This window comes from Delphinus delphis, chromosome 3, assembly GCF_949987515.2.
Source record: "Delphinus delphis chromosome 3, mDelDel1.2, whole genome shotgun sequence".
NCBI lineage: Eukaryota > Metazoa > Chordata > Mammalia > Artiodactyla > Delphinidae > Delphinus > Delphinus delphis.
In genome coordinates, this window is record NC_082685.1 from 100696279 (window position 1) to 100710767 (window position 14489).

The 14489-nt window shown below is 37.7% G+C and overlaps 1 protein-coding gene across 1 annotated transcript in view; it reads right to left on the reverse strand.

Moving 5' to 3' along the window:
- Positions 1 to 14489, reverse strand: part of ADGRV1 (adhesion G protein-coupled receptor V1) — a 565763-nt gene that overhangs the window by 347576 nt on the left and 203698 nt on the right. Inside the window, exons 64-69 of the mRNA XM_060009164.1 lie at positions 14112 to 14344; positions 11795 to 11943; positions 9775 to 9976; positions 9034 to 9253; positions 6738 to 6977; positions 4985 to 5134 (exon numbers count right to left, since the gene is read on the reverse strand). Of these exons, the coding sequence (XP_059865147.1) occupies positions 4985 to 5134; positions 6738 to 6977; positions 9034 to 9253; positions 9775 to 9976; positions 11795 to 11943; positions 14112 to 14344 (1194 nt within the window). The remainder of the gene's footprint in view (positions 1 to 4984; positions 5135 to 6737; positions 6978 to 9033; positions 9254 to 9774; positions 9977 to 11794; positions 11944 to 14111; positions 14345 to 14489) is intronic.

Below are 14489 nucleotides of genomic sequence, written 5' to 3' on the forward strand. Positions count from 1 at the left end.
CGGGTGCAACGTCACGCCGGCCTCTGCCGCCACAGGCTCGCCCCGTACCCGTACCCCTCCCTCCCCCAGCCTGAGTGAGCCAGAGCCCCCGAATCAGCTGCTCCTTTAACCTCGTCCCGTCTGGGCGAAGAACAGACGCCCTCAGGCGACCTACACACAGAGGCAGGGCTAAATCCAAAACTGAACCCCAGGAGCTGTGTGAACAAAGGAAGAGAAAGGGAAATTTCTCCCAGCAGCCTCAGTAGCAGCGGATTAAATCTCCACAGTCAACTTGATGTACCCTGCATCTGCAGAATACCTGAATAGACAACGAATCATCCCAAATTGAGGAGGTGGACTTTGGGGGCAACTAAAGTCCTTTTTCTCTTTTTGAGAGTGTGTATGTGTATGCTTCTGTGTGTGATTTTTGTCTGTATAGCTTTGCTTTTACCATTTGTCCTAGGGTTCTGTCGGTCCGTTTTTTTTCTTTTTTTTTTTTTAGTACAGTTAGTGCTTGTTATCATTGGTGGATTTTTCTTTTGGTTTGGTTGCTCTTTCTTTCTTCCTTCCTTCCTTTTTTTTAAATTACTTGATAAACATTTTTTTATTTTTAATAATTATTGTTTACTTTAATAACTTTATTTTATTCTTTTCTTTCTTTTTTTCTCCCTTTTATTCTGAGCCATGTGGATGACAGGGTCTTGGTGCTCTGGCCAGGTTTCGGGGCTGTACCTCTGAGGTGGGAGAGCCAAGTTCAGGACACTGGTCCACCAGAAACATCCCAGCACCACGTAATATCAAACAGTGAAAATCTCCCAGACATCTCCATCTAAACGCCAAGATCCAGCTCCACTAAACAACCAGCAAACTAAAGTGCTGGACACCCTATGCAGTTCTAAGAGGGAAGTTTATAGCAATACAATCCTATCTTAAGAAACAAGAAACATCTCAAATAAACAACCTAACCTTACACCTAAAGCAATTAGAGAAAGAAGAACAAAAAAAAACCCCAAAGTTAGCAGAAGTAAAGAAATCATAAAGATCAGATCAGAAATAAATGAAAAAGAAATGAAGGAAACGATAGCAAACATCAATAAAACTAAAAGCTGGTTCTTTGAGAAGATAAACAAAATTGATAAACCATTAGCCAGACTCAATAAGAAAAAAAGGGAGAAGACTCAAATCAACAGAATTAGAAATGAAAAAGGAGAAGTAACAACTGACACTGTAGAAATACAAAGGATCATGAGAGATTACTACAAGCATAAAATGGCCAACCTGGAAGAAATGGACAAATTCTTTGAAAAGCACAACCTTCCGAGACTGAACCAGGAAAAACAGAAATATAAACAGACCAATCAGAAGCATTGAAACTGAAACTGTGATTAAAAATCTTCCAACAAACAAAAGAACAGGACCAAATGGCTTCACAGGTGAATTCTACCAAACATTTAGAGAAGAGCTAACACCTATCCTTCTCAAACTCTTCCAAAATATAGCAGAGGGAGGAACACTCCCTAACTCATTCTACAAGGCCACCATCACCCTGATACGAAAACCAGACAAAGACATCACCAAGAAAGAATACTACAGGCAAATATCACTGATAAACATAGATGCAAAAATCCTCAACAAAATACTAGCAAACAGAATCCAACAGCACATTAAAAGGATCATACACCATGATCAAGTGGGGTTTATCCCAGGAATGCAAGGATTCTTCAATATATGCAAATCGATCAATGTGATACACCATATTAATAAAATGAAGGATAAAAACCATATGATCATCTCAATAGATGCAGAAAAAGCTTTCGACAAAATTCAACACCTATTTATGATAAAAATCCTCCAGAAAGTAGGCACAGAGGGAACTTACCTCAACATAATAAAGGCCATATATGACAAACCCACAGCCAACATCGGTCTCAATGGTGAAAAACTGTAACCATTTCCACTCTGATCAGGAACAAGACAAGTTTGCCCACTCTCACCACTATTATTCAACATTGTTTTGGAAGTTTTTGCCACGGCAATCAGTGAAGAAAAAGAAATAAAAGGAATCCAAATTGGAAAAGAAGAAGTAAAGCTGTCACTGTTTGCAGATGACGTGATACTATACATAGAGCATCCTAAATATGCTACCATAAACAACTAGAGTTAATCAATGGATTTGTTAAAGTAGCAGGATACAAAATTAATGAACAGAAATGTCTTGCATTCCTATACACTAATGATGAAAAATCTGAAAGTGAAATTAAGGAAACACTCCCATTTACCAATGCAACAAAAAGAATAAAATACCGAGGAATAAACCTAGCTAAGGAGACAAAAGACCTGTATGCAGAAAACTATAAAACACTGAGGAAAGAAATTAAAGATGATACATAGACAGAGAGATATACCATGTTCTTGGATTGGAAGAAGCAACATTGTGAAAATGACTCTACTCCCCAAAGCAAACTACAGATTCAATGCAATCCCTATCAAACTACCAATGGCATTTTACACAGAAGTAGAACAAAAAATTTCACAATTTGTATGGAAACACAAAAGACCCCAAATAGCCAAAGCAATCTTGAGAAAGAGAAACGGAGCTGGAGGAATCAGGCTTCCTGACTTCAGACTATATTACAAAGCTACAGTAATCAAGACAGTATGGTACTGGCACAAAAACAGAAACACAGATTAATGGAACAGGATAGAAAGCCCAGAGATAAACCCATGCACATATGGTCACCTTATCTTTGATAAAGGAAACAAGAATACACAATGGAGAAAAGATAGCCTCTTCAATAAGTGGTGCTGGGAAAACTGGACAGCTACATGTAAAAGAATGCATTTAGAACACTCCCTAGCACGATACACAAAAATAAACTCAAAATGGATTAAAGAGTTAAATGTAAGGCCATACACTATCAAACTCTTAGAGGAAAACAGGCAGAACACTGCATGACATAAATCACAGCAAGATCCTTTCTGACCCATCTCCTAGAGAAATGGAAACAAAAACAAAATAAACAAATGGGACCTAATGAAGTTTAAAAGCTTTTGCACAGCAAAGGAAACCATAAACAAGACGAAAAGACAACCCTCAGAATGGGAGAAAATATTTGCAAATGAAGCAGCTGACAAAGGATTAATCTCCAAAATTTACAAGTAGCTCATGCAGCTCTACATCAAAAAAACAAACGACCCAATCCAAAAATGGGCAGAAGACCTAAACAGACATTTCTCCAAAGAAGATATACAGATTGCCAACAAACACATGAAAGGATGCTCAACATCACTAATCATTAGAGAAATGCAAATTAAAACTACAATGAGATATCATCTCACACCAGTCAGAATGGCCATCATCAAAAAATCTACAAACAATAAAGGCTGGAGAGGGTGTGGAGAAAAGGGAACCCTCTTGCACTGTTGGCAGGAATGTAAATTGATACAGCCACTTTGGAGAACAGTATGGAGGTTCCTTAAAAAACTAAAAATAGAACTACCATACCACTCAGCAATCCCACTACTGGGCATATACCCTGAGAAAACTATAATTCAAAAAGAGTCATGTACCACAATGTTCATTGCAGCTCTATTTACAATAGCCCGGAGATGGAAACAACCTAAGTGTCCATCATCGGATGAATGGATAAAGAAGATGTGGCACATATAGACAATGGAATATTACTCACCCATAAAAAGAAATGAAATTGAGTTATTTGTAGTGAGGTGGATGGAACCAGAGTCTGTCATACAGAGTGAAGTAAGTCAGAAAGAGAAAAATAAATACCATATGCTAACACATATATATGGAATCTTAAAAAAAAAAAATGGTCATGAAGAACCTAGGGGCAGGACAGGAATAAAGACACAGACCTACAAGAGAATGGACTTGAGGACACGGGGAGGGGGAAGTGTAAGCTGGGACAAAGTGAGAGAGTGATATGGACATATATACACTACGTAATGTAAAATAGATAGCTAGTGGGAAGCAGCCGCATAGCACAGGGAGATCAGCTCGGTGCTTTGTCACCACCTAGAGGGGTTGGGTAGGGAGTCTGGGAGGGAGGGAGACGCAAGAGGGAAGAGATATTGGGATATATGTATATGTATAGCTGATTCACTTTGTTATAAAGCAGAATCTAACACACCATTGTAAAGCAATTATACTCCAATAAAGACTTTTTAAAAAAACCAAAAACCTTGAGAGAAAATGGAATGTTTTAAAAAAAAGAGGATATCTAAGATTTCAGAAATTAAGAATTTCCCCCTCCCAAAATCTGTAAAAAATTATCTTCTAAGAATTTTTTTACCTCCAAACCATAAAGTTTCAACTGAAGAAGTAACAATTAATCACCAATACAGGAAAAGAGGTAAGTTTATAGAGAGAGTTCACAAAATATGTTTTGCTAGCAAACAGATAACCTTGATCAGTTCGATGAATATACTCATGATTTACAAGAGCATCTCGATTATATTGAAAATAAAGAATATATGCATATTGATCTAAGAGAGTAATAGATCTAGAGCAGTGATTCCAAGCCATGTTTTCTTGAAATGTTTCAAGGATTCCACAAACATTTAACTCAGTTCAAACAATGTTCTAAACTTCTAAAATAATAAACACATTTAAAGAGGTATATCCAAAAAAAGGATATATTAAGACTATATTAAACAATTTATAAAAATCATGGATACGCCTGTTCAGTAGGAAAAGCTTCACATTATAGCAAACAAAAAATTATAAAATAGTTCATTTTCTTCATCATTAAATATGAGAAAGATCTTTTTAACTTAATTGTAACTGAATTTAGAAAGACAGCCAGAGGTTGGTGCCGGCTAGAGTCCAAACGTGCTCCAATGAGCCTTCTCAGCGTGTGTGAAAACTCATGTCACTTCAGTATATCTAAAACTTTAACTCTCCAGCACACGCCGTTTCTCTGTTCCTCTCAACCGCAGTTGTTAGGCAAATTACTACTCTACTTAAAAATCAAAGGAAAAATGATACCATAATCTCTCCCAGAGTGCCCTTGACTCTTTTGACAAAGAAAGTAATGATCAGGGGCCCTTCCAGAGCTAACGGCTCCAAATAGGTCTCCTCAGATAAAGAGTCGGGAGCAAACTGAACCACTCCATTTGGATCACCAAACTTTTGTATCTAGAAAGAGAAACAGAGAGCAGAGTGAAAATGTATATAACAGCTATGGATGAAATTACGGTATCCAATATATCAACACAATCACGATACTTGGATATAATCCACCTAGCTACCTGATTTTTAAAAACCTTCTTTATTACGTTGATTGTTACCAAAACAGGTAGATTCTTATCCCCCAAGGATAATGGGAATAAGTGTTCAGAAAACTACAATTTGTAGAATCACCAAAGGATAATACTTCAATGACTGAATTTAGCTTTATTCACCTCTCATTTGCTTCATTAAGTTTAGCTTACCTCTTTCTACTCATTATGATATAATACAATACGGAGAGTAGCAAAGGCCCTGTGACGGTTAATTTCATGTGTCATCCTGGCTAGGCTACAGTGTCCAATTGTTTGGTCAAACACTAGTCTAGATGTTGCTGTAAAGGCATTTTGCAGATATGATTAATATCTACAACCAGCTGACTTGAAGTCAAGAAAATTATTCTCAATAATGTGAACGGACCTCATCCAGTCAGTTGAACCTTAAAGAGCAAACACTGAGGCTTCCCGGAGAAGAAGGAATTGTGCCTCAGGACTGTAATTTAGGAATCCTGTTTGAGTTTCCAGCCTGCCCCACAAAATTCAAACTCAAGACTGCAACTTCGGTTCTTTCCTGGGCTTCCTGCCTGCCAGCTTGCTTTATGGATTTTGGACTTGCCAGACCCCACAATCCCATGAGCCAATTCCTTAAAAAAAAAAAAACAAAAAAAAAAACTCCTTCTCCATATATATTTCCTAATAGTTCTGGTTCTCTGGAGACATCTGACTGATACAGACCCCAGACATGAGTGTTTTACAAACTTAAAAAAAAGGTGCATCTTTCAGTCTTTTTTTCAGTAACCTTGGTCCCCAGTACTTTCTTCCCCAATGGACTGGGTGATTCATGCAAAATATGCTGAACTCGGATCTGATCCACACCATCATTGCCCTAATTGTACAAGTACCATTCTTCCTTCCAACAATCTGACTTGTGACATCTGTGAACTTTTATGTACTTTAATGGCAAAGATATCCAATGCGTATGATATGACAAATGCCTCCTCTCTAAAAGTGCCAAATATCCCCAAAACATCAGATTTTCTCAGAAAGTGTAAAATAAGTATTTCTCATTATCTTAAAGCCTTTAAAAATTATCAGTCGGGGCTTCCCTGGTGGCGCAGTGGTTGAGAGTCCGCCTGCCGATGCAGGGGACACGGGTTCGTGCCCCGGTCCAGGAGGATCCCACATGCCGCGGAGCGGCTGGGCCCGTGAGCCATGGCTGCTGAGCCTGTGTGTCCGGAGCCTGTGCTCCACAACGGGAGAGGCCACAACAGTGAGAGGCCCACGTACCGCAAAAAAAAAAATATATATATATATATATATATATATCAATAATAAGGCTATGGAATAAATTAATATAACAACCAGAACATCTGACCCACAGGAATTACTATGACTTCATTTGGTCTTATAACTTTAAATTCATCATAAGCCCATAGAGTTTCAACAAATGTAAATGCATTTTCCAATAAATCGTTAAATCCAAAATTTTGTGGGCGAAACAAATTCGGACTTACTGTTAATGTAACATCTTTAGCTCTGGAGTCTAATTTAGCTTCTCCTTTCACAAGTTTAAGTTTAATAATGAAAGTCTTTTCAACTTCAATGTCATCATGAGGATAGACTATCAGAGTGATGCTTCTCACTCCACCTTCCCCATCTCCAAAGGAGAAGGACCCGCTCACCGGGTCAGCGATGTCTCTGTTCTGTGATGGTAAGGCTTCCTGAGAATTGGGTCCGACTATCTCCCAGTTTACCTGCAGGGTGTTTGTTTTTTTTAATAGAAACGATCAGCTTTAAACAAAGAATTACTTAGCAGGATATGTAGTATTTAAAATATATATAATACATGTGAAAATTATTCTAGAATACCTCCAGCAAATTCCTATGTTATCAACTCATGTTGTTTAAAACAATATTTGCAAATATAAGCTATGTATATATAGAATATCTGTTTTCATGAATAGCAATGTCTAACAAGTAAAGAAAGATCTGAATACCCAGTCATTTGTTATCACCACAGGATAACAAAAACATAAAGGTACATATTCTAAATATATATATTAGAGTAATATGAACTTTAAAAATATGAGTACAAACTGTCTTGCTAGTGCACAGCTTCTGTCCATCAAAACCTATTTGAATCAGACTATAAAACCATGTGAAAGGTCTGCTGGGCGTGCAGCAATAAATATACTTAAATTCCTAGTGTAAGAGAAACAGAAATTTTCATAAATTGTTACAAGAAACAAAAATTTTATATTGCAACAAATGCATTTTTTAAAGTTTCTATAATTTAAAATTGTATACTTTTCATATTCATAAAGAAAGAAAACTGGGCACTTCTCTTTGCTTCTTTCATCTTTCATCAGCATTGGACACAGCTGACCGCTTCTTTTTCTTGAAACACTGTGTCCTGTCTTCCTTGGCTTACATGTTACTCACATAACACATACCTTCCTAGTTTTCCTTCTTTACTTCTCAATCTTTTTGGCTGGCTCTCCCTCCTCAAATCCCTAAATGTTGGGAGCCCGCGCTTGGGTCTATACCCCTTACATCCCTGTCTACACTCCTTAGGCCACAGAGTTTCAAATGCCTCCAGGTGTGTCAACATCTTTTGAATCTGTGTGCAGTCCTGACCTCCCCACAACCCACACTCGAACTTCCCCCTGCCTACCTGCCCCTCCACTGGGGTGTCTAGTAGCTATCTCAAATCAACAAGGCCAAAACAGAACTCTTGCTTTTCCCCCCAAGCTTCGGCATCTCAGTAAACAGCACTACAATTTAACCAGTTGCTCAACTAAAATTCTAGCAGTTATCCTTGATTACTCTCTTCCCCTCTACAAGCCCAGTGAATTTTTCCTCCAAAACATACTCAATGCCCATTCCCATCTGGCCAGCTCCATCTCCACCCTTGTCTGAGCCATCGTCAGCTCTGCCCTGGGCTATAGAGGGCAAGAGCCTTCTAACTGCTCTCCCTGCTTCTACTCCGGCTTCTTGACAACCCATTTTCCTCACAGCAGTTATAAGTGCACTGACAACCTGGTGACACTGACATCATTCCCCTGCTTAAAACTCTCTAATGGCATCCTATTTGCACTTAGACTCATCATCTTTAACCTGGCTTAGAAAGTTCTCTGTGACCAAACACCTACTGGCCCCTCTGATCTATCTTGTGCTGTTATCCCTTCATTTCCAAGCCCATCCACTACATGGACCTCTGCATACCACAAACATGCCAAGTTTGTAGATCTGCACTAGCTAATCCCTCTGCCCAAATGCTCATCCCTCTAACAATTACTTGAGCACCTCTTTCTTATCAACTTTCAGCTTTAATATCACACCCTTACCATCCAATCAACAGTGGCCAGCAGGTCACTTATGATTGTGTCTCCTGATTTTACATTCCTGCAAAAAACTTAGTGTTATCAGATCATTTTCTCTTCAGTTTTTTGTTTATTGTTTGAAAACTTTATGAGAACAGAGATGAAGTCTGTCTTGTTCACCAGTGCGTTCTCAGGGCCTATAACAGGGTCTGGTACATGGAAAGCCCTCTACAAATACTTGTTGACTTTTACCAGAATCCTTCATTTAATTTTTAACTTTCTCTCAAGAGTGTCCTGAGGACAGCTATATGCCTTATGCATTTTTATGTACTTCAAAGGATTTTAGAGGCTGCTTTATACCTACTAGGTAATTAATAAGTATTACTGACTGTGAATAAATAAATGACTATATTTGAGGAATAAGAAAATCCAACACCGTATCTATCAATCCAAATTATTTTTTAAATCATGGGAAGAATAACTCTACCTGAATCTCTCCCAAGAGTCCTCCAGTCCGCTCCAGCATCAAGGGTAAAATCATTGTAGAATTGGGATTAGGAATAGAAATTTTGCTTTGATTGAGAAATCTTACTACACCAAAGGGAGAGTCACTCTTGGCAATCGTGATTCTGCACACTAGGTGGCGCCCAAGGACCGCTCCACCAGTAGCTCCAATGAGCAGGATTTCAATGGGCTCCTCAAATTCACTGCATAGCAAGAAGGAGCAATTCTGTGAGTCTAAACATATTAAAATGCTTCTAAAATCCAAATAACTAGTCATTTTCAAAATTGGTCATACATATTCAAGGCACAGTAGTCACACACCAAGTGGTAAGAAGAGGGTGCTTAGCTAAAAGCACAAATGATCACTTCAATATTACATAAACTGGGATAGTTATTAGACTTTCTTCCCCTCTTTTTAATTGCTTAATGCATTAAGGAAGTGATCTGCAGGATGTTTCCACATTCTGATTAGACTTTTCAAATCTAGAAGAATAAAAATTATTATTTCTTCTTCTGTTTGAGAAAAAGTGAGGCACTATCACAATGGACTCCCAATCCCTTTTTCCCTATCTCAGCACCTCCTAAAGTTTCTCACTCATTTTTCAATGGGTACAAATATAATCTAAAATTCTATTATCAGTGCAAAACACAGGTAAGGACTGGAGCACAATACTCATGCTTTACATATGCCCATGTTATTTCCAATATCACTAAGTAGTTTTACCTTTCATTGTCATCAATGATGGAAACATTTATAAAACTTAAGCTCTGCCCATGCTGAAAGGTGACTGAACTACCATGCAGTATATAATCAACACCACCAGGAACTGCAGAAGAGCTCTGAGAGATGACATCAGCTGTCACACGGCCGTAAGTGCCATGAAGCCTCACCACTGGAATCATGATCATCCCTACGTCCTCCTCCACTGTAACAGGAATTTGAAATTAATTGGTACGCCAGAAAAAGCAAGTGACTTTTATAAGATTCAGTCAAATCAAACATGACAATTAAATATAACAGTACAACACAAGCACTCAATTTTTCCGCAGTTCATTTATTGCTTTAAAAAACAATTAGTGAAAATGTCATGACTTATTTTTTTTTTTAGGAGAACTACAGTATGTCACAAGTTGAAAATTATAGTGAGCAGTGTAAGTTAGAATTTAAATAATCGATTTAATCATTAGCATAGCCATTCTTTCTCTGTGTGCCACATATAAATAAATAACCCTTGCTTTTTTGACAATGCTAGATGAGCACAAAAAACACTTAAAATATGTGTACTCAAAGGAAACCATTCTGGGGGGCTTCCCCGGTGGCGCAGTGGTTGAGAGTCCGCCTGCTGATGCAGGGGACACGGGTTCGTGCCCCGGTCCGGGAAGATCCCACATGCCACGGAGTGGCTGGGCCCGTGAGCCATGGCCGCTGAGCCTGCGCGTCCAGAGTCTGCGCTCCGCAAAGGGAGAGGCCACAACAGTGAAAGGCCCGCGTACCGCAAAAAAAAAAAGGAAACCTTTCTGGATTGTTTCTGCATATTTAACTGAAACATCAGTAATATAAAAAATAAGGTGTATGTTATTTATATCATATGAGTGTTTGAAAACTCCAGATATAAAGATGATTCTGTTACATTTTCAGTTCCTATGAAATCTACTTGTAAACCTGAAAATGTTTCCTCAGTGCTTGATTTCAACTTAAAATTTCTATTCATATTTTATTTCTTCTTCAGTTATGCTAACATATGTATATTAAAATATCATTTAATAGAGTTCACACTAGCCAGGGCTAAACAGTACTGAACTTACATTGTAATTATAAATGCATTGTCCCAAATATCCCCAAAGATAGTGAATCAAACAGAAATCAGTGAACAAAAAAGATCCAAGTCCCTTTTTTCTGCTGGTATAAAAATGCAGCCTTTTTTTACTTGCTGTAGACTGAAGTTCACAAAATGGTGATGTTTTCCAGGACTTTACCCATGAAGTCAATACAAATCAACTCCTAAAGTGATTTCTGATGAACTTAAAAAATGGCTAGATAATGAAAGAATTTCACGGAGGCAATGAAGCCAATAAATTAATTGCAACAAGATACCATGTTTATTTTGAAAGGTATATTCATATTCTGCTTTTGAATAAAATCAGAAAAAGCAGCCACCTCCTTCTACCAGGAGGAAATATAACCATATATTCTGCATTCTGCTTCTATAAGAGGGGAGAATTGGCAAGATAAGGCAAGCTGCTATTAGATACTGTTTCAAGAAAGCATGATTAGGAGTCCAGATACTACCTGCACCTGCGGTCCAGTAAAATATTTCAAAGGTGATTATTCATTAGGAAGTGAATATTCACTGATTTCTAATCACAAAGGAAATTAAGCATTACATAAATTAGAAATATAAGTGTTCGAAATATAAACATTTCAACAATCTTAAAGTTAAACATAGTTTCTCTAAATGCCTTATTCCCAACCATTCCACTTTGCCATACAAAAGTGAGATTCAAGACTGCCCAAAGGTAATTCAAAATATATTTTTAAAATAAATATGTAAATATATATAAAGGCATATATAAATACATACAAAGGTGTATATATGTGTACACACACACACGCACGCACACACGCATGCACACACCCCAAATCAGGAAAATTTGCATACAGCAATTCAAACTGACAATGTCGTGCTGAGGTACTCTAATTCAGAAATTGGTGGTAAATTTATAAGTAACGTTACTGAACCTACCTTCAAAGGCAGTATAACTTGGGTCAAATTCAATGATTCCCTCTGCGTTATCATTTTTCATTATGATGATTCGGACAATGGAGATGTCTCCTATTTCAGGAGGTTGATCCACCTGAAGTCCATTTTCTTGGATGGTAAAATCATACCCTCTTTCAGAGTCATAAAAAATAAATAAAATAAATTGAGTATAATTGTTTAGCATGAATTGAAGAAGGGTCCTATTAGCTCCTATAATTTAGTCCTATTAAGCTTTTTCATCCTTTTAAAGATCCCAACACGAAAATACTTTTCTTTTCTGAAATGATGTTTGAAATATATTCCTGTGCTGTTCCCAATTATCACCGCCTGCATAAAACCAGAACTAATATAAAGTTATTAAACTTAGGCAATAGGAAAAGATAATAAAACTATTAGGAAATTGGGAAGAAGTTGGAAAATGAACCTCTGGGGCTAGGAATGTACTGCTGAACACATGCTACAGTAATGGGTCACGGAAGGGAATGTACATGAAATTGTAGTGCACTCAAAGATGGAAACCAGCTTGGTTAGAGATCTACAGTGTTAGGTGAGAGGGTTACTTTATTTATTTATTTTTTTTATGGAAGAGAGAGTTACTTTAAGGATATAATGAGTGTCATGCCACTAAAGAAATTTTAAGCTAAACCATCAAGATTCAAGAAAATATTCCAGTTTCTGTGAATATCAATTAAATCAATGCCTCTATTCTTTCACATAGATGGTAGCTTACTTGTCTAGCAATGTATTTCTGCTGATAAAGTCTCTTTTAAAGATTGCTATTACTCCCATCAAAGAAAAGTTTTGACTTCCTGGGCTTTACATCGCTTTAATTCCTGAAGCTACCAAAAAAGATGGCACTAAACCATTTTAGTCCTTCCTTCAATTCCCAAATTCTATTTACCTAGTATTTTTAACCTACCTAGTTTGGAAAGGTTGAACGCTCATTAATTAGATTATATACAAGACAAAATTAGAAAACTGGGGGTTAAAACATTAAATGATAAGAGAAACCGTTATCAGTAGTCTGAGATGGATCATGGTTTAGCTGCTTACCATAACTGAATATCAAGGCAGTAAACTTTCTAGCAACTAGGCAAATTGGGTTTATACTACTCTCCTTTTCAGATCAAAGGAAGCCTAGAAATTTATCTGGAAGAAAAACTTGTTTCCTCAGAATTAAGCTTAAGTAGGAATTGCCCTTTTTAAAGGGCAGCAGCGAGGACAAATGCCTCAAGCCCCACTTAGTCAAAAACACAGATATAATCTCACACATAATGAGCTACATTTACCAAACTTCACTCAATTAAAACAGTCAATGACCATCTCAAGTTTTAATACATTTAATATAAGTACAAATTCATTCCCATCGTCAGACACAGAATCATACCTGGGAAATTTAAGAGTTGAAGTGTTAGTGAGCCCACAATAATTTTTCCCAGGGGAATGATATACACTCTGCCTAAGTCATTCAGTGAAATATTTTAGTTAAAAAAAGCTTTAAAGCATTGCATTAATATCACACATGCAAAAGCATTTTCATTGCATGCACAAGTAAACTTCCTTTAGGACATATCTAAGTGCAAACATTATTCCAGCTGAAGGTTGTATGTAAGCCATAGGTGCAGAGGTGCTTCTTGAGCCACTTAACCTGTAGGTATTCCATCTATTTCATCATGCAACACGTGTTTCCCACCCTTGTTAATCAAGTCACTGCACTAAATCAGAGAATGAGAGGGACTCAATATGGTTAACTCTTGATTTTCAATGAAAACATGGTGCATTAACTACCAACCATCTTTTACTCAAAATTTTCTCCCCTGCTTTAAAAATGCCATTGGGCAAACATCTACCTCATTCATCACAAAGAAGACAATATTGTACAGCCTTCAGAGACATCAGGGAAAGAAATCTCTCAGTCCAGCCTGTTCCCTGGTGTAGAGACAGAGACGGAGGAACCAAAATCTGTCCCACCAGCTGACCTTTGACCTAGAGAACAGCTCCTCTCTTTCCTCACCAAATTACTACAAGTCCACACCATGTTCAATTCCCCTGCTGCCCAGAGTGCCTTCACACAACAGAAACACATACTTCCAACTTTCAGGAAAAAATTTTACTTAGAACATTGTATAATTAACAGTCTTTGCCACCACTGTCCTGGTCTAGTGTCACATAAATGTGAGACAAAGCAGGGAAAGACTGTTTTACAGTCAGTTCAGTATTAATCCCTGCGCAACCTAGCTTTCACTCATCCTTTCTCTCTGTTTTGTTTCCTTTTTCCTATTTTTCTCTTTTACTTTACCTTCCCAGGAGTTCCACCTTTGTAATCACTAGGGAAAATTCCTCAGGGCCTTCAGGAAGGTTGTCATCAAGGATTTCAATGTGCACACTTTTCACCGTCTCCCTCGCTTCAAAGAGGAGCTGCCCTGGTGGAGGGATGAAATCCACGCCGGCCTCGGCTGTCCCACTCACAGCCTCAAACCAGAGCCTCACGGGGCCAAAAGAGCCACCCGAACGGATGATTGTGAGGTTAACCTATGCAAGAAGCAGTTTTTTATTTTGGATGAGTACTCTACCAGACAAGACTTAATTTTGAGTGTCTCTAATCCTATTTACCAGGATTATGTCGAAGTTACACGTAAATGTATCAAAGTATATAAATTCTATGTTAAAATGATAT